Source organism: Antennarius striatus, chromosome 18, assembly GCF_040054535.1.
Source record: "Antennarius striatus isolate MH-2024 chromosome 18, ASM4005453v1, whole genome shotgun sequence".
NCBI classification, from domain to species: domain Eukaryota; kingdom Metazoa; phylum Chordata; class Actinopteri; order Lophiiformes; family Antennariidae; genus Antennarius; species Antennarius striatus.
Window position 1 is genome coordinate 7,763,871 of NC_090793.1, and position 26,259 is coordinate 7,790,129.

Sequence of the window (26,259 nt, forward strand, 5' to 3'; positions counted from 1 at the left end):
TTGTATTAAACAGTTGTGATCTAAAAATTATGACTCTGGTCTACTCAGCAGCAGCCGCAGCATCTGTGTATTTTAATACACTTTATTATAAATAGTAAATAGTGCTGTATTGTACACATTACAACAAAAAAAAACATTCAACAGCAATGTAAATGAACATTTTTACAAAAGAAAAACACATATATGAACATTGTATAAGACTGGCTTAATCACTTAGGAGACAAAACCCTCTAACAACACTGAACAACACTAAATAAATAAGGAAGAAATCTAATGTTTCCAACTTTAACACACACCGGAAAAACTGTCTAATGGAAAATTTTATCAGCAGAGAAATTTTTGGCTTAATGAAACACTCACTGCTTGTACAACTTGATGATATCCACTGATTGAGCAAACGCACGCAACCCAACAATAATGACATAAGAAAGCGGGTTTAAAATCAGGGCCGTCTGATTCGTGTTCATTTAAATCACGTGAGGTATGACTGTATTGCACTTTCTTTGGGTTGCAGTGGTTTCACTGTGACTCCACTACATTTCAATCGATGCCTTTCTGCTCGTTCTCCCGGTGTTGTCGCATGTTCACCCATAATGTCTGTCATACTGCACATATCATTGTCCTAAGACATGGTGATGAACATAAGGGCAGAGAGGCTCACCAAGTCCAGATCACCTTGCATCGCTGTTTCTTTAAAAAAATGCAGTCCTGAGTGCTTTTGCCCCCCCCCTCATCCACAACCCTCTCTTCTTCCCATTCGAAGTAACAGGAAAGGCTGCACCTTTGGTCCTAATTATTCCAGTCGGCCTCCTCGATCGCCATCACTACACCTCTTTCTCAACCGGTTCCTGTTGCTGAAGGAAGAAAACCTCAACCCCTTCATCCACCTAAAATTGTCCTCGGGGGGCTGAGGGGAATGAATGTCAGGCTGGCTGGGAAGCCTCCCGTTCCGGCTGCGTTGGGGACTTCATATAATGAAAGGCACCTGAGGAGAGCAGGGTAAAGCAGAGGTAAGGTTAAGAACATTTCATTCAGCTGTAAACGCTTACAGTAAATCCTCTGAGCAGAAAAGGTGTAAAATGTGAGGTTAAATGAGAGAGGAGTGGAAGAGTTGTTTAAGACCGGACAAGAGCAGGTGAGAGTGGAAATTGGAGTCCTGGATTAAATAATAAACCTCAAAAAACAGGTGAAGAGCTTAGAGAATGTCCTCAGACATGCTTTCAAACTAATGCGGCCAGTAAAACAAGCCCAGCACTGAGCTTGATCCTGCCTCTCTGGCTCTGCTCCACTGATCAATAACAACTTTAATCTGGACTCAAGTGGGACACATGGTTCTAATCCTGGCCTGCCAAGGGTCATAATCTCTCCCTGTTGAAGAGCCTCCTTTTATACACTCACACAGACGCACATAGATGCACACAAATTTAACCAAAACCGCTTTAGCTACATGTGGGTCTCTCCTGGGCCTGGATAAATTAATGGCATCAAGATGTTGCCACTGATGGGCCAGTCAGCGTGTGGTCATGTAGCCCAGATCAGTCCAAACAACGCACCGCCGTGCCCCACGCTCCCCCGTTCCCTCCTGTCAAACACACTTTGGGAAGCAGCTCCCTTTCACTCGGTGGCTATCCTGGTTACATGGGGAGGGGGGTCATTACACGGCGAGGTGAGCCACACCAAGGGTTTGATAGGCCAGCTCATATGGGGTCAGGAAGGGACAGCAGACAAGTGTGTGTGTGTGTGGGGGGGGGCAATACTTTTGCAAGGCACTGTAAGAGATGCAAAACAGACGTCACACTTTGTCATGTGTATTTGTATTTCAAGCATACCTTACTCTGACTGTACTGTCCGTACTGGTAGGATGGATGGTGGTCCATGGCATAGGCTGGAGAAGTGTAAGAAGGCGGGCAGTAAGACTGGGTGTTGGGCAAGGCGGGCATACTAGTGAGAGCCGGGAGAGCCTCCAGGCGCTGGGAGCCATGACAGCTGGTAGCCATGCCACCATTAGGCTCCAGACCTCCAGTCAGAGGGGAGAGGGCAAAGTCACTCTGGGACTGATGTGGTACCCCCACTGGGTTCAGTAGGCCCATCACCTGAAGACGGGCATAAAAGAAACGTGGAGAAATGAACAGAAAGTCAGACCGGCCCACCTCATCCATGTTCTTGTCCCTGGGTACCCTTTACTCTGTTAGATAAATTAAAGAGCCAATGGTGTCTAAAAGGTTTATCCAACTAATATTTTCTGACGGAGATATCTTGTCATATTTACTGATGCTTTCACTGTATACTGATTTTCCAGTTTAACAAAATTTTAGCTTTTTTTTTTAAAAGAGGAATTTAAACAGATTTCTTTTCTTTCATTGATGTGTTGTGTCTCCTCGGCTCAATGCACTCTCTCATCTTGTCTCTCCCACCCTCGATTGCTCCTGATTCCCCAAATTCACCGTATCCTTGAGAGGCCGGGGTGAGGAGGTCAAAGGGTACATGGGAACGAGGAGCATGGTGTGTTTTTTTTATGTGTGTGTGTGTGTGTGACTGCTACCTCCTCTAAATGTGCAAGTGTGTGTGTGTGTGTGTGTGTGTGTGTGTGTGTGTGTGTGTGTGTGTGTGTGTGTGTGTGTGTGTGTGTGTGTGTGTGTGTGTGTGTGTGTGTGTGTGTGTGTGTAATATAAGTATTTTTTGCCAGGGATGTAAGCGTATCAGTGAAACATGGTGAACAGCTGCATGTAGCTTTGCGTGAGAGGCAAAGTCATGAAAATGTCTAAAAAAACAACATCATATAAGGAACAATGGACTACCATCAATGTAGGACATTAAAAACAATCATACACACTTCTGAATACTCTCTTTAATGCATCCACAACAAAGCCAACGCTTTTACTCCTCATGATTTGTGATGTACTGTAAAATCTGTTGCACACAATAGCAAAAAAGCAAAAGATTTGTATTTAAGGAGCTTGTAAGTACAAGTCTTCGTGCTACTTTAAAAACATCCTGTTTTTAAAGTGTTAAATGGATGTATCCAGCCTCTTAAAATGTAAGACATATTGACGTTCTTAAATGTAAGGTTTCCTGTTAGCATTATAAAAGGCAGCATATTTCCTCAGCAACATGCATGCTGTATATTCCATTCACTCAAACAGCATGTTTGCATCAGAAGGTTTGAGTCTATCGACATGCTCGTGCATTCATTCGTTCCCAGTTTGCAACTGAAAACGGCAGCAGGTCCCACTGTGTCTGTTATGAGGTTGTTCCGGGGATTAGGTCTCGAGGGGGGTGCAAATCCCGGCCGTTCGCTTCCTTGGTGAGAAAGGGTTCCTTCGGTATGCGCCAGATCAGTACTAAGACGCCAGAGATCCAACACCGGAGGGAGGCTAGTGGCCAGACTGGAGCACCAAATACAGAGCTATCCGCTCAGACAATATCACCTATCTAAAGTAAATCTCGTCCATATCTAAACTCCACAGCCTTGTAATGTGACCATATCTGGAGGTAACTGAACCCCTGATTCTCCTGATGGACATCAGAGGGTATTTTTTACAGACATATCTGGAGTTCAGATAACCTGATAATTCCAGGAGGAGATTTAACACAAAACGGACCGGATGTGTAGCTGCACATGATAACTGAACCTCTAAAGTTTGCAAAGTGCAAAAAGGTCTTCATGCTTCATGTGTCAACTATCGCTGTCATGGAATTTAATCAATTCTCATTCCCTTCCTCTTATTAAGTTAAAATCGGCGAATTAATTCCATCCTCGTCGTAAATGGAGAAAACTGCATTGCAGTATACATCCAAACAGCTGCAATGAATACATGAATTAAAACAAATTAGCCAACAAAGTGAGTCATTTGCATAAATTACACACTTTGTTACAACGGGATAGATTACTTCATTCCAATCAATTATGACACTGGAACATTCCATGATTGCAATTCCAGACCGAGGACACATTCCGGGAAGGAGGTGAGACATCCATGCTGTACGGAGCTACTTGCTAAGGTTAATGCTGAAACCATCCATGAGACCACAGCACCTTTGGCCTCTTCATTGGAGTTCAAAACATTCTGTGACCCCGTTGTGGGGGGGTGATGGAAGAGTGTGTGGAATCACACTACAGCCATGTGCTTCATTACAGAAGGCTGGGGTTGAATACAAGTTATGCTTCAACAAAAGAAGTACAAAAAAAGGACCAAGAATAAAACCATCAACCGCTGGTGTGGATTGTCTCCTGTCATTTTCGCTCACTTTATGTCTTCATCACTTTATCAGTTCTATGATGTTCAAAAAATCACTACAAATAATGTTTTTAGGTAAATATGGCACAAAATTGCATGTACATAAAACAAACACACATACACACACATATACAAACCGCCCTCAGGCATTCACACAGTAACAAACCTGCCTGAGGCTGTTTTTTATCTGTGCCTGACAGGAGCCTGAGATTCTCTCTCATGGGAATTAGTACCCAGCATGCATTGCATGTGGGCCAGCCACCCTTTGTGGCTGTTAAAAGCTTGTTTTCCGCCTGTTAGTCCATCCTCTTGGCTGGTAGAGAGCCACTGATGTACACTGATGACTGTGTAATCGACCATAATTGTCTTTTCAGTTTTGATTTGTGTCATCATCCATCGTTCACACATCCGTCCTCATATCTGCTTGTCTCCCCGTCCCCCAAAGATTGACGTTCACCGCATTTCGAATTCAAGAAACAGCTCATCAGAATAAATGAAAATGAAAAGCTACCGTGTTTCTCGTGCTAACAGGGTTTTCATAAATGTCACTGCAATGACACCTCTCAGGTCGCTCACATATGGGGCCCCACTTAAGCTCCATGAAGAACAACTTCTGTCCTTTCTCTTGGTATCATATATAAGTATTTGTAGACTTGTGTTTCTGTACTGTTTTTCTCTTAAAATTGCACGTGGAGACGAACCTGTGGTGAGAGGCTGTTGCTGATTGCTGTGTTGACGGCGTTGGGGTGCCCTGTCGGGGCCACAAAGCCCTCCGAGTACCCTGAGAATCCATGACGTCCAGATGACAGGCAGTAGGCTGAGCTTCCATCCTGGGACCCTGCTGAGGAGCCCAGACTGCTCTGGTGCACAGTGGTGGGGGGCAGAGGCTGCGGTCGGTGGACTGTACCGGGCTGCTCAGATGCTGATAGGAATCAAATGGTTGGCTTGAAATAATATATAGACACCAAATCTGCAATATACCTTGACTATGTCATTTTAAAGCATTTCTTTAGTGTAAGTTGGAGTGTTTTATTAGCTGAACCCACCTTGGGCTAAAGAAGTCGGAGTGTAGGGACTGTCGGAGAGCTGATAAGGCTGCAGACCTGACATGGCTGATGAAGGGAACCCGCCTGGGATGAGATGGTTAAACGCCATCAGCTGACTAGCTCCAGCTTGCTTCCTCCACCGGGCTCTTCTGTTGCTGAACCAAACCTGAGAGACGAACCAAGACAGGAGTGTCAAATATTCATCTAAATGAAGTGGGTTAGGCAGAGGGGCTGAATTGTACCATACATAGACGGTCATCTGTATTCGCTTTATATGTAGAGCTGAACATATAAATCATAACATGTGTAGCGTGTGGTGAAACCACAGACATTACATCTTTATGTGCTACTGCAAGTCACGTAGTTCAGATGCAAACATCAGAGAGTTGTTCCAGCTGTTAACACCTATAGTATGTTAGCACGCTTTCTTAAAAAGCCATCTATTTTGGGATTATTACATCGCCCTATATGTAGAGTCTGACAAAGATGGGAATTTTTGTTCATGCACAGTACATGCAGTGTCTGGGGCGACTGTGTCAATATATGTGGAGAAAGGGGGGGGGGGGGTCAGACATGGGGGCACATGTCTAATCACCTTGAGGAATGCGTGGCAACCACCCAAGGCAATTTAACTCCCATATGGCACATATCCATGACAGGCCGACACATCGCTCTGCCGCTGGGACAGAGTCTCGGGTGCTTTGAGGCTGTGGGGTATCTTTGCCCGGCTTGTTTCTTACCTGAACTCGAGCCTCGGTGAGTTTGGCGCGCTGCGCCAGCTCCTCCCTTGTGTAGATGTCAGGGTAGTGCGTGCGTTCGAATGCCCTCTCCAGCTCCTCCAGCTGCTCAGCTGTGAAGGTGGTCCGACTGCGACGCTGCTTCCTCTTCAGGGGCAGGCCAGGCTCGGACTCCACATCAGAGGCCTCATCAGAGTGACTGGCTGGAAATGCAAAGGCAAACAGGCTGTTAGTTCGGCGTTTAGAGAAGACGGACTGATATGGGACAAAAAGTTTATGATGAAAGTTAAACTGGGAGCGTCATACAATTTGAGAGAATAGATTATGATGAGCACAACACATGGTACAACCTCAGATTATGTTCTCCTTAAACTCCTCAGTGGTTTCTGTGGGATCAAAAGCCAGAAGCTACTTGAGCATGGATTAAAGAGGGCTAGATCCCTCTGGGGCATCGATGCCCTGGGACACTGTGTCTCTCCTCTTAGCCATGCTGTGCGCTAGGCTTATAAGAGCCGATAGTGAAGAAAAGGCAGCCTTTTGCTGGAGTTTTTTAATCTGTTTGTTCAGTTGAGGGCAGGAGAGAGCAACTGGGTAGTTGAGAGACAGCTATTTGGATCTAATTCAGCAGAAGAAGGGAATCAATGAAGACTTGAGACAGAGGACAGAGAACCGTTGCTGCATTTTGGGGGGTTTCCCATCTATTAAATAATGATTAGGCTCCACAAACTAGCGTGACAGCCTGCCATTGTCCACCATTACATGCCTGCGATCCCCCATCTCTTTCGCAGTCGTATGCACAAACATGCATCTGCTGCATCGCTGCAATGGGCTTCCACCCAATGAACATTGCCGATGATAATGTGTCAAAAACAGATGGATGCAAGACAGAAAGAGTTGGAGTCTACTCCCGAAGGGGCCCTTTTAAAGCCTCTTGACGAAGGTTCACTGCACCTTTTTGGCACTCAGACATGCAGCAAAGACATAAAATGAGAAAGAAGTTGGACACTGAAAAGCAGGGAGACAGGTGTAGGCAACAAAAAGGCTGCAGCAGAGGAGTAGGGCTTATCTGTTTCCCCAGACCTTTCATTCTCCCCTCTGCCCTCCAGATTTAAAGCTTTAATTAAAAAGTGCCAAATCAGACGTAGAGGGGGGTTGCAAGGATCTCCCCTTGCCACTGGAGCCTCTGGAGCCAAGCAGGAAATGTTTGCACCGGTTGCCAGTGTGCATCTGGCCAGGCATTACATACGGATTTGCTCCCTGGGAATGCCGCTGCACTCCGGACGGTCAGCACACAGGATGAAGAGAACAGCTCTTCGATTTGGACTAAGTGTGCTATGGTGGCGTGGACGCTGCCAGAGGATCCTGGACCATACATGCAGACTTTTGTTTGAGATCTGTTTATGTAGGTCTTAGACCCTTTTGAAGAGTTCACACAGCATGAAAATAAAACTTTTTTTTTTTTTCTCATTTTCAAACTCTTTTTAAACATCAAAATTGTTGGGATGAGTTGGTTCACCAGAAAAGTAGAGGATGACAAGAAACAGCAAGCTGAGTAACATTTAATATCCTACCAGTTTAGACTGAGGCAAAAGATGGAGAAGCAACGACAGCGCAAGGGCCCAATGATTCCTGAGAGAGAATAACACAGTGGCACTGTAACTCATGTTAATGGTGGATTGGGGGGGGGTGACCTGTCCGCCTTTGCCCCTTTTATTTCTGCCTCTCCCTCTGCTTTTCCTCTCCCTCTTATTATTATTAGTAACTACAGAGAAAACACTCCATCACAGACACTCCCTTAATAGCGAATGACAGTGTTGCTTTTGATATCCTTTGGCTTGTACTTTCTATTTTGCTCTCTTCCTCTGTCTTCTCTTTTTTTTCGTTTCTTTTTCTTTTTCTTTTTTTCTTTTTCTTTTTTTTTGGAAGTGATGTGGCCAGGCCTTTGTATCTTAGCGGGGAAAAGCCTGTGGCAGGGCTCTATTGGGCCGATTACCACGCTCCATCTGTAGGAGCCATCAGTGACGTCCGAGTCCGCATTCAGGGGCCTGTCACCTGCCCAGCAGGGAAGTGGAGGGTGGGGGCTGTAGGGAGAGATGGGGTCTGTAGAGCCGGGGGCTGAGCGGGGGAATGAAGGGCGGGAAGGAGGGCGTCGGGGTACAAAGGGGTCCAGAGAAGGGCCAGTGGGGGCTGTGGAGAGACACAGCAGGGGAGCACCCCTTCATCCCCTCCTTCCACGGCCTGAGGGGCACAGAGTTTGGGGGGGATGGGACAGCTGAAGAGTTTGACATGGAAAGGAGATGGGAGGCTGACGGCATCTGAAGAAGATGCTGGGTATTGGAAGTGAGGGGCCAAGCTTAGGAAAAAATGGGGGTAATGGTCATGCTTTAAAGTGGACCCGTCCTTCCATCTCATCCATTTGTTTCACCTCTCTCTTTCTCCATTCTCAGCCGTCAGCGCTTCCACATCATGAGTGTCTTCTAACAAGGCTCGTACACCACTGCGGTTCTACTTTAAGGCACACTGACGCAGGAGCAGACTCCGAGAGGGTTGTTCCCACACATTCTCGCAGCAAACACCCGAGGAGGATACTAGTCACACAAAGGGAGGCCTCGACCTCCTTACTTAAACACCCAAATCAAATTTTACGCTGCAGCTAAAGCGCCAGGGAGCTCAAAATACTCCACAGCCACTCACAGTTTGGGTACAACTATGACAGCAGCGTTAATAGAAAGATATATTATTATCCCTGCTGAGGAAATTGGGGCTTCTGCAGAATTTCCCATAATCATAATAGATGAAGTACGATCAAGGTTAATAAACTTATAACAAGCTAATTCACATGGAGTTGATGGTGGGTCATTTATTTCACATAGTTTTGAGGGTAGTATCAGAGATGAACATTCAACAAGTGAATTCAACAGGCTCTGTTCTCTCACAGCATTATATTACATTTTTTTAAAAATATCAGTGAAGGACAAGGAAGGTAAACTTGAATATCAAGTCAGATTAGCTTCATCTGTGGTGCTATAGCTTCAAACAGGACAAATTAAAAAAAACAAGCAAGGACCCCAAATCCAGGAAGAGATTTTGTCTGCATTGGCCATGATTTTTGCACACATACAACCCCCCAAAATACCATCAATTCAAGAGACGTTCCATAAAGAAGATGCACAGACATGCATGTGCGTTTCTGTTCACACAGATAGCAAAGCATAATGAGGTGGAAAAGCGCAGGAACGGCTGGGAGATAACTCAAATACATCTGCAAGCAATGAATGGAGAACAGAGCGAGGAAAGGAAGAAGAAAAGGGAAAGAGACATCGAACATGTGGGCCGGTTTATAGTTCTGTTTCAGTAGGGGATGGCTGGCCCATCCTCCAATGACTGTTAATAGAGAAGGTAATTGAGCTGGCAACATGTGTTCTCAACACAAAACAAAAGACAGAAGAGACAAATGAACTATTTATTTGCCCAGGGAAGTAGATCTGGTCCTTTCAGGCCACAGAGCATAGCAAGAGTGGGCCACTGAATAAAATAGTGGCACACCAACATAGAGCCAGAGCGAGCAGATGCACTGGAGGGAAAGAATGGTAAACTGACAGCTCCCGGACTCAGCTGGGGTTAACAGTTAAAGGAAAAATAGGAGTGAGTGGGCTGCTCACTTGACTTGCTAAAGAGCCCCCAGGAACCTGCAGCTGCCTGGGAAAAGAGGGGGTCAGACAGAGAGAGAGAAAGGGAGATGATGATGTGATAGACAGAAAAGAAAAAAAATGAAGCGAATAAGAGCAGGAGGTTGGCACTTAACGGACAAAGAAATAGCGGCCGATACGACTTTGAAAGATGTATCTCTGTCTAATATCGGCGAAATGACAAAAAGCCACAAATGGCTCTTCATGCCTATTACGTGTGCCCAGTGTGTGGTGGTTATTATCTAGTTCCACTACGATGCAGTTAGATGACAGTTTCTCTGTGGCATTTCCATCCTTGGGTCAGGGACAAAGTGGCAGCGCAAGAACCCACATGGGGATAAAGCAACAGGCCAGTCTGGCGCACGTTCCAGTCAAATGAGCTCTAACCAGCAGACACGCAACCAAACCAATCACCTCATTCAGGACGACCACCATCCATCTGCATGGCAGCAAATCTGAAACTTCAAATCAACGTTGAGCTTAAAGCAAAGCATTTACGCAACACCGATTCCCTGAGCTGATGTCAGAAAGTCTGAGTGTTGTTATTTTTCACCCAAACATTATTGTAACCTCTTTTTCTTGGGGCCTAATAGTTTTAACAGTCCAGTGACCCAAGGTTAGCCCCTGACCTTTTCACAACCATCTCACAGCTCCACAGTGAAGACGGCCTCACCGCTGACCTCACAGCACTTCACTCTACAGAGAAGAGTCGTAACGGCATTCCACACATTTCTTCTTCCTTTTTTTTTTTTTTTTTTTTTTTTTTTACTCTACAAACAATCTTTGTTAATGTATTTATTATATTTATTATGAGATTTGAATGCAACTTTTCATGGATTTCTTTTCTGTAGTTGATTTTTGATCAATGTAGAAAATAAATTATGTAACTGAACGTTTTTGTAAATGTTTGCATCTTAAGTTTCTGATCTTTTTCTATGAATAAAGTACTGGATTGTTCATGATGTGCAACGTGCAGGATGAAACAGCTCCACAAAAAAACTGAGGCTAAACAAAGTTAAGTGATTGACAACACTGTCTGGCTTTACTCAATTAACTATCCTATTGTGCTCCTCTTTGCAAAGTCCCCTGGCCCCCGACCCTTTTCTCTTCACACCCCTTTATCCTCCCCATCACAGAGTTTTGCTTGGCTAATACTTCCAAGGAAATAGAGAGTTCTTTTTCTTCCGGGCCTCCTCTCCTTGACCTTCTATTGCTCACTGCTTCTCTTTCAGTCACTTCACAGTGTCTCTGGGGTTAGTGGGGAGAATGTGGAGAGTACATCAGCGCCGAGGGGACGGCTTAGGGCAGGACCTCAGCCCATCACTTCAAAGTTGGCCTGCATTCATTAATTGTCCTTTGAATTAATATTGGAGGATCACAATGAAGGTGCCAACAGAGAAAGAGGCTTTAATGAAGCATAGACTCTGTATTCAGCTGCAGATCAGCCACTGTGGGTTTTTTCTTTCTTTTCTGAGAGAGCGTCTTGAGAATCATGCCAATCCATCCATCCATCCATCCATCCACCTATCTATCTATCTATCTATCTATCTATCTATCTATCTATCTATCTATCTATCTATCTATCTATCTATCTATCTATCTATCTATCTATCTATCTATCTATCTATCTATCTATCTATCTATCTATCTATCTATCTATCTATCTATCTAGCTATCTATCTATCTATCTAGCTATCTATCTATCTATCTAGCTATCTATCTATCTATCGCTGCCTGTAGGTGAGATAAACCCCCGGTTCTTCAACGTCTCATGAGGATTGCAATTTTGAACTTCGAAGGTTGGATCAGACGTTTCGGTCAAGTAGTTTTCCTACCATCACCAGCCGAGTGTGTACAAACACAAATATGATCTCTCTGCTTTCATGACATACTCTCAAAATTTCCTTCGCTCCAAATCCATGCCAGAGTCGCAGGGAGCCAGTTTATTTACACAAACAAAGTCCTACTCAGCTCATTTGACAAAAGCAGCTAAATCTTTCATGTTTTGTCAGCACTTGATTCCTCCTGTCCCTCTGGCTATTTGCCTGCCCCTGGACAATAGAGGCAGGAGAATGGCAGCAGATTGTTGGAATGCACCTCAATGAAACCAATTATTACATGTTGACTGCGTTCACCATGGCAGATTTGAAAGAACTGGGCTCATTCAGTGTAGCACTGCAGGACTCCCTTTAAAGAAAAGTTATCCCTTTGACTGTTTGTATTTCTGAACTTTCTTTTTTTTCTTCTTCTCTTTCCTTCTCTCTGCCACCCCCACAGCTGTAAACGGATCTCACAAAAGTAGCTATTCCCCTTTCATGACTTTGATTACGTTAATGAGTTAAATTAGGCTAAAGCGCTAACACTGTAAATACGGGGAAGAATGATATAAATGTCTGCATGGCAAAAATAAGATCTCGACGGTTATATTATTTGGTCCCTCAGTTTAAGTGAATCACAAGGAGACACCCTGAATTGGATTCATGCTTGGTGTATGGACAGATGTGATAAACAACAAACCGCAGCTCAACCATGCGTGTTATTTGAACCCTTCCCAAACGGAGCACCTCCATAACTCAACAGTTACAGAACTTATAAACATCTAAGCATCAGATTCATTCGGACAAGCATCCCTTTCCCACAACGCTCCATCCACAGTGAGACGCTTCCCAATGCCTCGCTGACCTGGGGCTGCTTAGTATACTTTATCCCACAAACCTCAGCAGTCCTTTTCCCAGACAAATAAATCTAAATGAGGCAGCTTTGATCTTAGCACTTAAGGAAAGCCAACAATAGTGGTAGAGGAGAAAGGGGCAGAGAGCAACAGGCCTCTCTACACTATAACAATAGCCTCTGCAAACATGTACTTAATCAATATTTGGCCAGAAGACACTCTCCCAGTCCCCAAAACAGCCTTTTCACATTCTAATGAAGATGCTATAAAAGAGGGGGGAAAAACAACAACTTCCACAAAGAGACACATGAATGAAATAGTGCTGCTCTGTATATCAATGGGAAAGTGTCTCAGAAAAGTTTGCATGTATGTAGCATGTCACTTATGGGATGTAAAACAGTAGAAGTTATTTGTTTTCATACCAGCCCTAAAAACTTCCGTGTATTAGTAACACTTTCTCTTATGGCGACTTTTATTTTGAGTTGTATCAAACACCATCATGGTTCCACTCATTTTTGATCATTTAAGACGCAGTGGATCCTGAGTTGTTCATTTTGAACGATGCGAGAGAAAGAAAGAAAAAAAGCACTGCATTTTTTTTCTTACTCTCTTATTTACTTAATTGTTTAATCCAGAAATTAGTTTAGGGACACGTCTGTCCTAGAAGGGATAGAGGGATGTATCAGTAAGTAGATATATAGGAGACTGAATGTGTGTGTGCCCATGGGAGGAAAGGAAAGGGGCGAACGTTGTCCGAGATGAAAGTGGAGACAAATAAAAGGTTTGGGTTTAATCTAGTGGACAGAAGAAAAGGATTTCATTGGCTGAAGGCGTCAAGCTCTCCAATGCAAAGAGTGGAGCAAAAGCTCCGTATACGCAAAATTAACGGCATTGGTCAAGTGTTTGTGCAAACCCCAAAGTTAATCCAACGCGTTTGTGCCAGAAAATAATATTAATAATAAATAAAAAACAAAAACTCCAGCCAGGCATCGACAGCGTTAACCTCATATATCGTTTAATCTCCTGGAATTGAGCAGTAAAACACAATCAGAGCGCAGTCGCGCAACAGTCCCTGCACTGATATTTTGATTTGTTTGTTTGTTTGTTTGTTTGTTTGTTTGTTTTTTAAGGGGAAGGGGAGAAGATATGAAAAAAAACCGCACCGTCATTAATAATTAACTAAACTCCATGATGTCTCCAACAACAGCCTTTCCCCTGGCAGCAGCGCCCATCAGACCCAACAGGTCGTAAATCAACAGGTGTCTCAGCTTCTCCTTCACTATATCTTTTTTTTTTTCTGGTTGATAAACAATAAACACTAGAAAACAAAACAACTTTATCACGCTTCTAGTTGTCTATAAACCAGGTCGTATGGGGCTATTGGTGTCCCTGAATAATTCATCGCTCATTGCGGGTTCATAATGTCTTCTCCCGGCCTTTTGTCAGGGCAGTTTTCTCCCTTTCTTTGCCCATTTTGAAAGGCCTGAGCGTCTTTTTGTACACCACTGAGCCGCTCACTGGAGTTTGGCTTTTGTGTTCGCCATACTGAGGTGATAGCCTCAATGGACTCTCCGTGCTTTGTGCACCAAGCCTGAAGTTCATCCTCAAGTGTCCGATTGTGTAGAAAATTTTTTTTCTAAAGCTTAAAAGTTAGACAAATGTTTGATTACGCATTTAAATAAATCCGCAGCCCATTTGTTAGATGTATTAAGTTTTCCGCTCCAATGAAATTTATTTAATTATTATTATTATTATTATTATTATTATTATTATTATTATTATTATTATTATTATTATTATTATATATTATTTTTTATTGCTGTTGTTGTAAATTGCTATAACGCTGTACTTACATCTGTCTCCTAAGATGCCATCGATGCTGTGTTTCGTCCGTGGTTCAATTTCCTCCATTTCCCTCTTCACCACTTCATCATCATCCTCTTCATCGTCACCAAGTCCACCGAATTTAGACCGCATGATGCGACTGATCGCGCTCACTTAAAGGAACAGATGGATATACATTGTTAATAAGCCGGAACAAAAACACAAGTTATTCCAAAAATAGGATTTCTTGTGTTTTTCGGAGCATCTGAGCCCACGCTCTCCTGGTATTTTTTTATTTGCATCGTGGGCCCAGAAGTCGTTGCCTACCTGACGGAACGTTGTTCCTGTCGCAGACCCCATCTTTGAGTAATTTGTCTCTGATTTCCCAGCTGAACATTCCCGGGTTTTCTCTCTTGTATTCCTCGATCTTCTTGTCCACCTCTGGAGAAGCGGTTTGCTGGAACAGTAGTTAATTTTCAGATTCAAGGACTTATCTTATCTTAAACCACGCAGATTCTTTTTTCTTGCAGAAACTGGAAGTCAGCCGTGAATGATAACTGTTGATTCATTTACTATATCGATCAAAAATGTGTAAATAAAAATAAAATTATTTTCGGTTATGATGCAAAGATTAAACTGAGAGAATATCAATGAAGGCGTGATAATAAAATTTAAAAAAAAAAACTCCCCCTCAGGAATTTAAACCAGCGATTCTGAATTTCATTTAAAGTGTTTGTTTGTTTTTTCTGTTCCTGTGTAATTTAGTTGGTTGTGAATCCAGATAAACTTTCCACCTCACCTTTGGCTTGCTCCCTCCGATGGCCCCCGGCCTAATAGAGCCCGTCTCCTGGTACCGGCAGAGGATTTTGGAGACGCACCCATGGGACACCCGCAGCTGACGGGAGATGACGCACGGCCGGACACCGTGATGGGCCATCTCCACGATTTTATGGCGGATGTGGTTGGGGAGAGGTCTGCCGTTTATGAAGACCCCACCGAGTTGGTTGACCCGGCCCTGTCCCAGAGGAGTGGAGACTGGATGGCAGCGGCAAACGGGATGGAGTCAGTGTGAATACTCCAAAGTTAGTGGCTGAACATGATTCTGTGTTCTTTTTGTTTCAAACTGTTGAAGAAGAGCCTTTAAGATAAATAACCTAACAACCCGCAGGAACACGTTTAGGATAACTTCAACCAGTTACTTTCAAAGGTCAATGAATGTGGAAAATTATTGGTAATGACAACAACAATAAAAGTATAACGACAATTCTACTACTACTACTACTACTACTACTACTACTACTACTACTACTACTACTAATAATAATAATAATAATAATAATAATAATAATAATAATAATAATAATAATGTGAAATAAATAACAATAAAATATAAAAAGAAGAAGTTAAATATTAATTCTAATTTATCATTTAAAACCAACACCAAAAAAATGTGTGTTGTATCCCATTGTTTATTAGGAAAAGAACAATCTAAATACTTTTCTCCACACTGGTGGACTGATTTAAACGAGTCTTCGTCTTGTGAGCAGCAACTGGTGGTGCACGGTCTCTTACCCTCCAGAGAGTATCCTCCCCTCGAGTAGTTCTGGTGAGAAGTTGGTCTCATCATTCTCGGTAAACCTCCAGCAAGCGCCGTCATAGTCCCTGACGTTCGGTCAGGTAACAATTGAAAACCGACGCGCACTTTTTCCTGTCGCTTTTTAGTTCCACGAATAGCCGTTTTAATGTGTTGTGATTTTTCTCAGCAGCCGCACAGCTTCCCTCCCTCTGTGACTAACAGGTTGCGTCGACAAGAGACGCGCTGAACCCCCCCCCCAGAAGCTGTTATCCAGTGAGGGGAGAGTTTAAACTAGAGTGCAGGTGGCGGACAGTCCCGCGGAGATTTAGGGATGGTTTGTGGGAATGGATGCGAGTGTAACATTTTATTTGCGGTAGCTGGCCCCTCTGACTCCGCGCTGCGCCTCCTGATTGGTCAAAGGCCCGGACGTTCAGGGGCTGGGGGAGGTTGATAATTGGACGGTAGGACCCTTCTATCTGTATTGACCTCACAGGTCAGATAGTTGTCTCCAACTACAGGACACTTTTTTCGCGAAAACGATATTTCCAATAAAATAAAAAATTTGGTCCTGCGTCTGTAAACATGCTCATCTGAAACCAGGTCACAAACAAGTTTTTGAAGGACTGTATGAAAGTGAACAATATTACCATGAACGTCAACACTTGTAAGATCACAAAAAAAATAAGCAAAAAGTAAAAATGTAGAAGGAAATCAACACACACACACACACACACACACACACACACACACACACACACACACACACACACACACACACACACACACACACACACACACACACACAATATCTCTCTGTCTCTCAGAGTCTTGGACATTACTGTCATTTAGGAAAAAAAATCTTACAAACGAACAAAATGAATTATCATTTTTTTAAAAATCAGTATTATTGTTCTTGTTGTTTCTGTTGCTCTTGCTGTTGTTGTGTTATTATTAACACAAGTTGTAGTAAAACTAAGCCGTAATAATAAAAAAAAAGACGAAGATCAGTAAATTCCTTTAAAAATTGAGCGACTTTACGACCATTCGGATTCCATCGGTCTGCACAGACAGCGTTCACAGCTGAGGTTATGTGGCGCATCCCCGGTGCGCCCTGTGCGCACTGGTGTGGAGCAGAAAAAGCCGGAAAACGAAGAACGTTCACCATCGACTCCACTTATTAGTGTTTATTTTACTTTAGTTTTAAGTTTTATTTATTTTCTAGAGGGGTTATGTTTGCTTTGTTTTTGTTTTATTTCAGCTATAATCACACTTGACGCCTGCAACAGGTAATAAATAAGGTTTCAAGGGGTCTACAAATCATACTGAGAATTACAATTATTATTTCTATCACTATTATTATTATTAAAAAATATAAAATAATAATAATAATAATTATTATTATTATTGTTGTTGTTGTTGTTGTTGTTATTATTATTATTATTATTATTATTATTATTATTATTATTATTATTATTATTATTATTATTATAAATGTAAATCATAAAAATCCTCATGGTCATCAGTTCTACTGGTCCATTTCTTGTGAGGCTGATTTTTAGGTTTCAGGTCCTACTCATTTTGTGAATGAGAGCATTAGTGTACAGCACAACTACTGTAAAAAATAAAATTAAAAAAAAAAATTTAAAATGTCTGTAGTGTCTAACTTAATACATCCTCTCCGGGTGATGTCGTAATTCCTACTGGAGTTTTTTTGTTTTTGTTTTTGTTTTTGTTTTGTTTTTTACAGAAAACGACATTTGGGTGTTAAAATAAGAATGTTCTTCACAGGTTTTGTTGTGTTTCAGCAGGAATCTTTTGGAAGGTTTTTGCCCCGCCGTGACAGCACACGAGGTCAAGTAACAAATATGCACGGATCCCTTCTCTTCAACGAGTTCTAACCGAAACCCAAGCAAAAAAAAAAAAGAAGAAGTTCCGCGCCGTCGAAGCTGCGTGAGTTGAACAAAAGGCGCTGCGCGGATGCTGAAGCTGCAGCACGAGGCCGCGTAACACATCCGCGCAAATGCTCGATTACACACACACAGCACATGAGGGATCATTTGACTTTCATGAAGCCTGTAGAGCTGTAATAATTCTGATAATTAGGCGTGTTTAATATCATTTGTTCCCCCTTTCCTCTTGGAATAATGGCAGATATTGGGCTGATCTTGTTTGGAGGACTCCACACTCCATGTTAGTCATGACCCCCAAGACAAACTGGTGCTTCATCAGGACTAACGATCTGGATGACCGTCACATTTATCAACATTTGCAATATCATTAAGGGCTGTATGTTACTTACACAAATATGTATTATCACATGCATCATATCAATGAATGAAATTAACACTTTATGAGAGAGGTTACATATGTAATTCCATCCATTTTAGTGCTGCTATGGTATTGACGGTTCATGAGAAAGTGAAAAACAATGACTTGTCTTAACTGTTGTACAAGGAATTTTTATCTTTTTGTTTGTTTGTTTTCATTCATCCCAACTTTACCCCAGTGATGGGCATTTTTCCCTCCCTTTCATTGCAGTGTCCCCTGTGGCCCATCATAATTCCATCCTTATACATCTCTCTCTCTCTCTCTCTCTCTCTCTCTCTCTCTCTCTCTCTCTCTCTCTCTCTCTCTCTCTCTCTCTCTCTCTCTCTCTCACACACACACACACACACACACACACACACACACACACACACACACACACACACACACACACACACACACACGCACACACACACACACACACAACATGAAGACAGAACATGTGGAAACATTATACATCCATAAAAGAAGGAATGGGTGGGGGGTTATCATACTAAAGTTTGAGTATCATGAAAAGGATATTGGATCTACCGTGTCTAATCAATTAGTGGGTATAAGCTGAGTCAGAAATGTGCTGCAGCAGTGGACAAATGCATCAAAAATAAAGAACAAAATGGCCCTGAACTGTAATTGTACTGCCTTTATTAGAAATACACCCAGCAAGCTGAAGGATTCCAGTGCTGTGTATTTGAAACTACACATTATTTGTGTATTTATTTGTGCTGTTTCCACTAAAGATAATGTTAGACTACCACCAAAATAGGCCATTTAGCTTTTGCCTGTGGCTCCACAGTGATAAGATCCTAGACTATATCAGACTAAGGCTGTTTTAGACCACTGGAAAAATCCCCATTCTCTCCGAGGCAACACACGGCTGCATTCATGAACAGTTCAGATCAAATATAGATAGACATCTGTTGGCAATCAAATTATTACACTGATTGTAAGCTGCAGGGAGTCAACTGCTGAACTAACAAGCTTCAACTCCCAGTCAGCTATGCATTCCTCTCTGCAAGGCTACAGCAGGGAAACAAAGCTCCGTCTTTCTTTGACAAGAATGACGGACGCCTACAGTTGATTACCTTGTTAATTGCATTGTGGTTTTAATATGCTAGAATAAAAGACAGATGTAAAGCAGCATGTGCTTAGCTTTCATCGACCAAGGGTATAATGCGTTTTAAAAGCGATCAGACTACCTCAGGGCTTATTTTTTGCAATATACAGAAGAGCTTTGCATCAGAGCTGACATGGTGTGAAAGTCCAGTCATACCTCTATTTAGATAACCATCTCAGAAACACGCCATCTCCCAGCACAAGGAAATCTGCTCTGTGATGATTGCTCTTGAGATGTTACCATTACAAGGTGTTCCTGAAAGATGTTCATGTGTTTGATCTGATTGATTAAATAAGACTCAGAGCACCTCAGTGGGAACTCAAGACGAGCTCAGTTATCATGACAAAAGCCTGAGGGGTGAACCCAGGTGAGCGGGAGAAAAGAGTAAGAAAAGCAGGGCATTTGTTAACCATACGGCCTTCGGGCATGCAGGGTTCATCTGACAGGTCAGAAAATAAAGTGTGGATACAGTAAAGTAATGGTTTATGGTCCAATGATGAACGTGCAGCTGCTGCAAAATCATGTCCCTCATTCTACACGATAAGCGTCATTCAGTGCCTACAGTAGAGGCTGGTTAAAAAAAAAAGAAAGACGTTATTTGTACAACTTGAGGTAGACTTCCTTCTTCCATGAACAAATTAACTGAATTTTTTATGAGAAACAACAATAAATTAGATCCAGCAAGAAAATGTTTTAATAATGACCAATTCTGAAGATGTGTAGAGTCATGTATGATAGGTGGGGTGGGAAATGTCAGAAAATCTACAGAAATTACTTGTACATGTGGAACATATCCGTTACTGCATGACAACCCTTGGATTTTGTGACCTTTGTATTTTTTTTAAATATTAGATAATACAAGTTGGTAAAATACATTCCTCTCACCGGACAGGCTGACATGTTGTGTTCTTTTTGGCCTTTTGATTCAACATTATTCTTTTAGAACCATCACATAGAAAAGAATTTCAATATTTTTCCAATAATAAACAGAAAGAAAAAATCAGTAAATCGTTTATTTCCTACAGAAACATATGTCAACATGCAAACCATTCAAATGAGGATAAATATTGTGCGAACTTGAAACAGAAGACTTTTATTTAGTGCAAATGTTGGAGCAAATACATATTTTGGACACAAACTGCTTATCTTTCATAAATATCTGAAGTACTTCATGTAAAACATGATCAAAGATTCTGACATGTTTGCTACAATTGTCTCCAGACTTTTACATCATTTACATAATTTTCATTCTTACATCATCATTTTTTAACATTCTTGTTTACATTTGTGAAAAATCTTTCTACTAAAGGCACACATTGCTTCAATTATGACTACATTTCATCCTTCTTCAGATGATTTCAAAAAAAGCACCTTTTATCTGATTGCCCTGTTTTCACTCAAATCTGCAATCCATTGCACATCTTACACCATTGAAATGTCACTGATCCAATAGAAACACATATAACTAATCCAGTTAGACATCATAAAGCACATTACTGCATGCATATATTCTGCCACTAGAGGGCACACGGCAGCTCATTTTCGATAAGAACAGCATTGTGTTTTTGTAGATCTAGAGAAAGCTTACGACAGGGTGCCCAGAGAGGAACTGTGGTATTGTATGAGGAAGTCTGGAGTGGCAGAGAAGTATGTTAGAATGGTGCAGGACATGTATGAAGACTGTAAGACAGTGGTGAGGTGTGCTGTAGGTGTGACAGAGGAGTTCAAGGTGGAGGTGGGACTGCATCAGGGATCAGCTCTGAGCCCCTTCTTGTTCGCTATGGCGATGGACGGGCTGACAGACGAGGTTAGACAGGAATCTCCATGGACTATGATGTTTGCAGATGACATAGTGATCTGCAGTGAGAGCAGGGAACAGTGGAGGAGAAGCTAGAGAGGTGGAGGTTTGTCCTGGAAAGGAGAGGAATGAAGGTTAGCCGCAGTAAGACAGAGTACATGTGTGTGAATGAGAAGGACCCAAGTGGAAGAGTGAGGTTACAGGGAGAAGAGATCAAGAAGGTGGAGGATTTTAAGTATTTAGGGTCAACAGTCCAGAACAATGGAGAGTGTGGAAAAGAGGTGAAGAAGCGTGTACAGGCAGGATGGAACGGGCGGAGGAAAGTGTCAGGTGTGATGTGTGACAGAAGAGTTTCAGCTAAAATGAAAGGAAAGGTGTACAAAACTGTGGTGAGACCAGCGATGTTGTTTGGTCTAGAGACAGTGTTATTGATGAAATGACAGGAGACAGAGCTGGAGGTACCAGAGATGAAGATGCTGAGGTTCTCTTGGGAGTGACCAGGAAGGATAGGATCAGGAATGAGTACATCAGAGGGACAGCACATGTTAGAGGTTTTGGAGATAAAGTCAGAGAGGCCAGACTGAGATGGTTTGGACATGTCCAGAGGAGAGATAGTGAATATATTGGTAGAAGGATACTGAGTTTTGAACTGCCAGGCAGGAGGCCTAGAGGAAGACCAAAGAGGAGGTTTATGGGTGTAGTGAAAGAGGACATGAAGGTAGTTGGTGTGAGAGAAGAGGATGCAGAAGACAGGGTTAGATGGAGGCAACTGATTCACTGTGGCGACCCCTGAAGGGAAAAGCCGAAAGGAAAAGAAGTTTCACGCAGAACATGATACCATGGAAACCACTTCTCGCAAAATCAAATGAAATTCCACAAATACAAGCAGATAAAAAAACAATAAAACTAATTAGAAAATATGAGAAAGATTAAAGTAACTTTTATAGTTTATCTATTTTCAGGTCTGGGAAATGTAAAATTCTGACAGACAGTTGAGTTTGATGTAAAACAGCGCCTCCGCTGGTCGACAAGGGTAACTAATGTTTGGCCCACGGTCTAAAAATAGCATGACGACGTCACTGCTGGAGGCGCCCTTCGGAGCTGTCCACTGCCTCTGGTGCTGAAAAGCTGAGGGCAAGAAACCAACGCCTTAAAATGTCGCTACAGGCGCTAAATTTTAATTATGTGTCTAAATGGGCCCCTTTAAATCTGAATGTGACCACATCACCTAGATCGGAAACACTGGGCTGAGTCTGTTTTCTGGACGAACAGGACTGCGTTCCGGTGACGATTTTTTTAATACTGCATGTCGCTGATTCACTTACATCTGTATTTGCAAAACGATAATGCAGATAAATAACTTTTTTTTGGCACTTTATTGCAAGTAATGCCTTACAATTAAAGAAATTTATTATTATTAATTCAATTATCTTAATGAATTAAGAGCGTTCTCTGTGTTTTTTCTTGTTCGTTTGTTTGTTTGTTTGTTTGTTTGTTTTTTCAAAAAGTGATTCCATGCTATATGAAGTTGCCTATCTTTATTACCCCCCCCCCCTTGGACTCTTCTGGAGACTCTTCTGCACTGACTGACAGATGTCATACTTGAAACCAAACGTGAATTATTATTTTTTTCGCACATTTCCCAGCGGATACTGTCAATAAATACACAAGTGAAAGTTGTGAGTAGTTGTGTGATTGGTCAGATTTGTTTATCTGGTTAATATTGGTGGATCTCGAGGAATGATAACATCTCTGTGTGGATTCTGGATCATTTTTCACATTTATCTTGGCATCACAATGACTTTTCACTCATCTAATATATCTAATATATATATATATATATACATATATATATATATATATATATATATAAAGCTGATTAAAAAATCCATGGACATAGACAAATGAGTTAAAAAAGTAAATTAATAATAGTTCCACATCTTTATCTGGATCACCTTTAAAATTCAAATAAATGGTTACAAAGAAGATTAAAAGTCATAAAACATTTGTGTTGCTGTGGAGACCATCAATGGATGGGCTCCTTACGCATTCTCCTCCTTCATTTGGATGGACAGGTAGTATTTAGGTGACAGATTTCATGTGAAGGCTGGACGCTACAGACGTGTGTATTGTATACTCACTGCAGGTGTAACACTGTTGTTATGCGGCTTATTTATAATGTTATAACCTCCTTATGCCATCATGATGCACCTCTGTGTGATAACGCTGACTCCCTGTGGTGGACTGGATCAGCAGGGCTTCCCTGGCCTATGACCCTGAGGGGACAACAAGATAACAGAAATAACTTTGGGGTAGGGGGCCAAAACAGGCAGTGTTTTAAAGTCATGAGACAATGGGAGCGCAGATGATTTCCCAGGGTAGTCTTAAATCATCTAAAGGACTCATGTTTTCTTTAAAACTCATGTGAAGTGGAAATCGTAATCTACGCCCAGGTCTTATGAAACAAGGACTAAAGAAAGAATAAATAACTGATTTTCTTGTTTTAGAAAAAACTAGAGCCTGGACACATCCTCCTTGTAGCATCATGATCAAGAATTCTTATGAATTGTACGCCGTGATTAAAGATCACAGCGTACGGTTGATGTCCTCGCATTGTTGAAGTATCTGCTGCATCCTAATGACACAGTGGGTATTTATCTGAACTTCCTGTTGCTCTAAAAGGCAACACTGGTATTGGGGGTTAGAAATACATCTCTGCTCTCTCAAAAAAGCTCCTTCATGTGCTCATCCAGTTGGTCAGTAATGCCACTTAAATGGCACCATGACCAATGCCTGGGAAAAAGGGGAGGGGTGGTAGGCTTCCACTGGGAGCCACTGGCAACACGGTGTCTGGGGAAGGCAGTTTCACAGAGACTGAAGGGCTTAAAGTTAAAGATTACTTTGAAATCTGCATCCCCTGCCATTAAACTCTACTTCTACAGTCACCCTCCCTCCTCCTCCTCCCTGCAGCCATCACCCCCTCCCTTGAAAAATAAAAAGCTGTCGCCACAGAGCATGGATGAGTTGGGACTAGATCCTCTTTGATGACAGAGAAGGATCCTTTTGTTTGCTAATCCTCACACAGCCCCCTCCCCACCCCCCTTTAAGTCCAACTGGACGTCAAGGAGCTTCATAATGAGCCAGGAGGGCCTGAAGTTATTAGTTTACTTGTTTTCCATCAAAAGAGGGGAGTGTAACAACTATGTCATGTCTTAAAAGTAGAAACATCTCATTTAAGATCTTTTATTTGTTTTGTGTGTGTGTGTGTGTGTGTGTGTGTGTGTGTGTGTGTGTGTGTGTGTGTGTGTGTGTGTGTGTGTGTGTGTGTGTGTGTGTGTGTGTGTGTGTGTGTGTGTGTGTGTGTGTGTGTGTGTGTATGCTTAAAAAAAGTTGAAAGGAGCATGTAACTGAGGTATTACCCAATGGAGTCACATGATCCTGGACAGTGATTTGCCATCGGTGGATCCCAAGGGGGCAGCCATTAGCCCCTGCAGACACTGTCAAGAGAAAGCGGTCACACACAAACAGGTGGTTAGAGAATGTATTTCCTCTCTTTCTCTGTCTTTCCTTTAAGTGTGTCCTTGCCCCATTATCCAATTGGACACAGTTTCACAGAAGAGAGTGTTCCTGTCACTCATAACATCTGCCATCTAGTGTCGCATCACGACTGCCCCTGAGACATACCCTGAGGAGATGGGTTATCACCACTTTACACACATGTTGGTTTATCATGTGATCACATCCTTGTGTGGACGTCTTTTGTACATTTATAAGAAGACAAATGAAGTTTGTTTGAATGCATTTTTATAGTATTTCTGTATGGACATAGGGCCTAACAGGCGTGCGAACACCCCAGAGAGCAGCAAGAAGGGATCAATGTCTGGGGTCAAAGTGACAAACACAGCTTATCCAGCTATTTCACTTTCATCATGTCACCTCTCAAATATCAGGAAGAACACTTCTTTTCTGTCTTTAGCATTAACATTCAACCACTCTTCTGTTAAGTTGAAATAAATAACATCATGAAAGAGTTCAATACAAAACTCTCATGAATGAATAAATGCTGGTGGCGCAGTGGGTAGCGCTGTCGCCTCACAGCAGGACAGTTCCGGGTTCAAGTCCTGCTCTGTGTGGAGTTTACATGTTCTCCCTGTGAATGTGTGGGTTCTCTTTGGGTTCTCCGGCCTCCTCCCAACTCCAAAAACACCTCAAGTGAATGGTTAGGTTAGGTGAGTGTGTGTGTGTTAGTGGTTGTTTGTCTTTCATGGGGCTCTCCTTCGTGCACTGGTGTTTTACCTGGAGTGTCCTCCACTAAGAAAATGAGTGAATTAATGAATGGATGCTCAGTAACTGCCCCCAAAAAAACTCACTCAAAAAAATGACGCAAGACCCTCTTAAAGGCGACACATTACTATTTTGTTTGCCAAATGAAAGTATATTGAATCCAATAAAACACAAATATGTTCAACAAAATAAAATATGACTTATTTTTTGATGTCATATGTTATTGAAACACCTTGCCAACCTTCTGCGTCTTACTTTAGTAGCTGTGTACTTCAGTTGTTTAAGATATAAATTTATATAACAGTTTGGGGTCTGAAATCCAGGACTTTCACCACTGCTTACCCAGAAACACAGCCTCAGTAGCTCAAACCCCTCTAGATAAGACACAGTCTCCTAGGACCCTGTTTTGTGAAGGCCCGAAACAAAATTTTGTGGTTCAGCGCCTTGATGATGTACCAGGTAGGTAGTGATGTCCCATTTTTTTTAACAATGTATTTCTTTATGAGTTATACAGTTTAAGTTTTAAGTGATATAGAAGAATTTATAGTTATCATTTATATAGAAGAAAATTTGAACATACAAGATACAAACCAACAATTCCTCTCATCCTCACCATTTCCAAAAACCCGTCCAACGAGTAATAAACAAAAAAATTATTTGATGGATAATGATGGAAATTATAGTATAAAGTACAACTTGTCTGTAAAATAAACAAAATTCCAACTCTGAAAGTGGAAGAGTAATTAAAAGATTTAACACCAGCTATCATCCTGGCTTCAGCTTGCTTTGGTAGCTGCGTCTATTGGTGTTGGTAAGAAATCCAGCAAAGCATTCAGTCAATGATGCATTGATTTTAAACTGTAACAGTTTAAGTTATTGGCACATTTTGCATACCGTTTATCAAAAAAATTCCTATCAGATGATTGCTTCAAAGTAAAAGAAAACAAATGGATTTGT

General features: G+C 42.0%; 1 protein-coding gene across 1 annotated transcript; it reads right to left on the minus strand.

Moving 5' to 3' along the window:
- Positions 1 to 233: 233 nt before the first annotated feature.
- pax3a (paired box 3a) lies at positions 234 to 15,974 on the minus strand. Its single transcript, XM_068340296.1, has 9 exons — positions 15,778 to 15,974; positions 15,005 to 15,240; positions 14,533 to 14,662; positions 14,235 to 14,378; positions 6,025 to 6,224; positions 5,285 to 5,450; positions 4,940 to 5,160; positions 1,830 to 2,093; positions 234 to 985 (listed from the first exon to the last, which is right to left on the minus strand). The coding sequence occupies exons 1-9, from the start codon at positions 15,860 to 15,862 to the stop codon at positions 968 to 970; spliced, it is 1,464 nt and encodes a 487-aa protein (XP_068196397.1). The 5' UTR covers positions 15,863 to 15,974; the 3' UTR covers positions 234 to 967.
- Between the last annotated feature and the right edge of the window lie 10,285 nt (positions 15,975 to 26,259).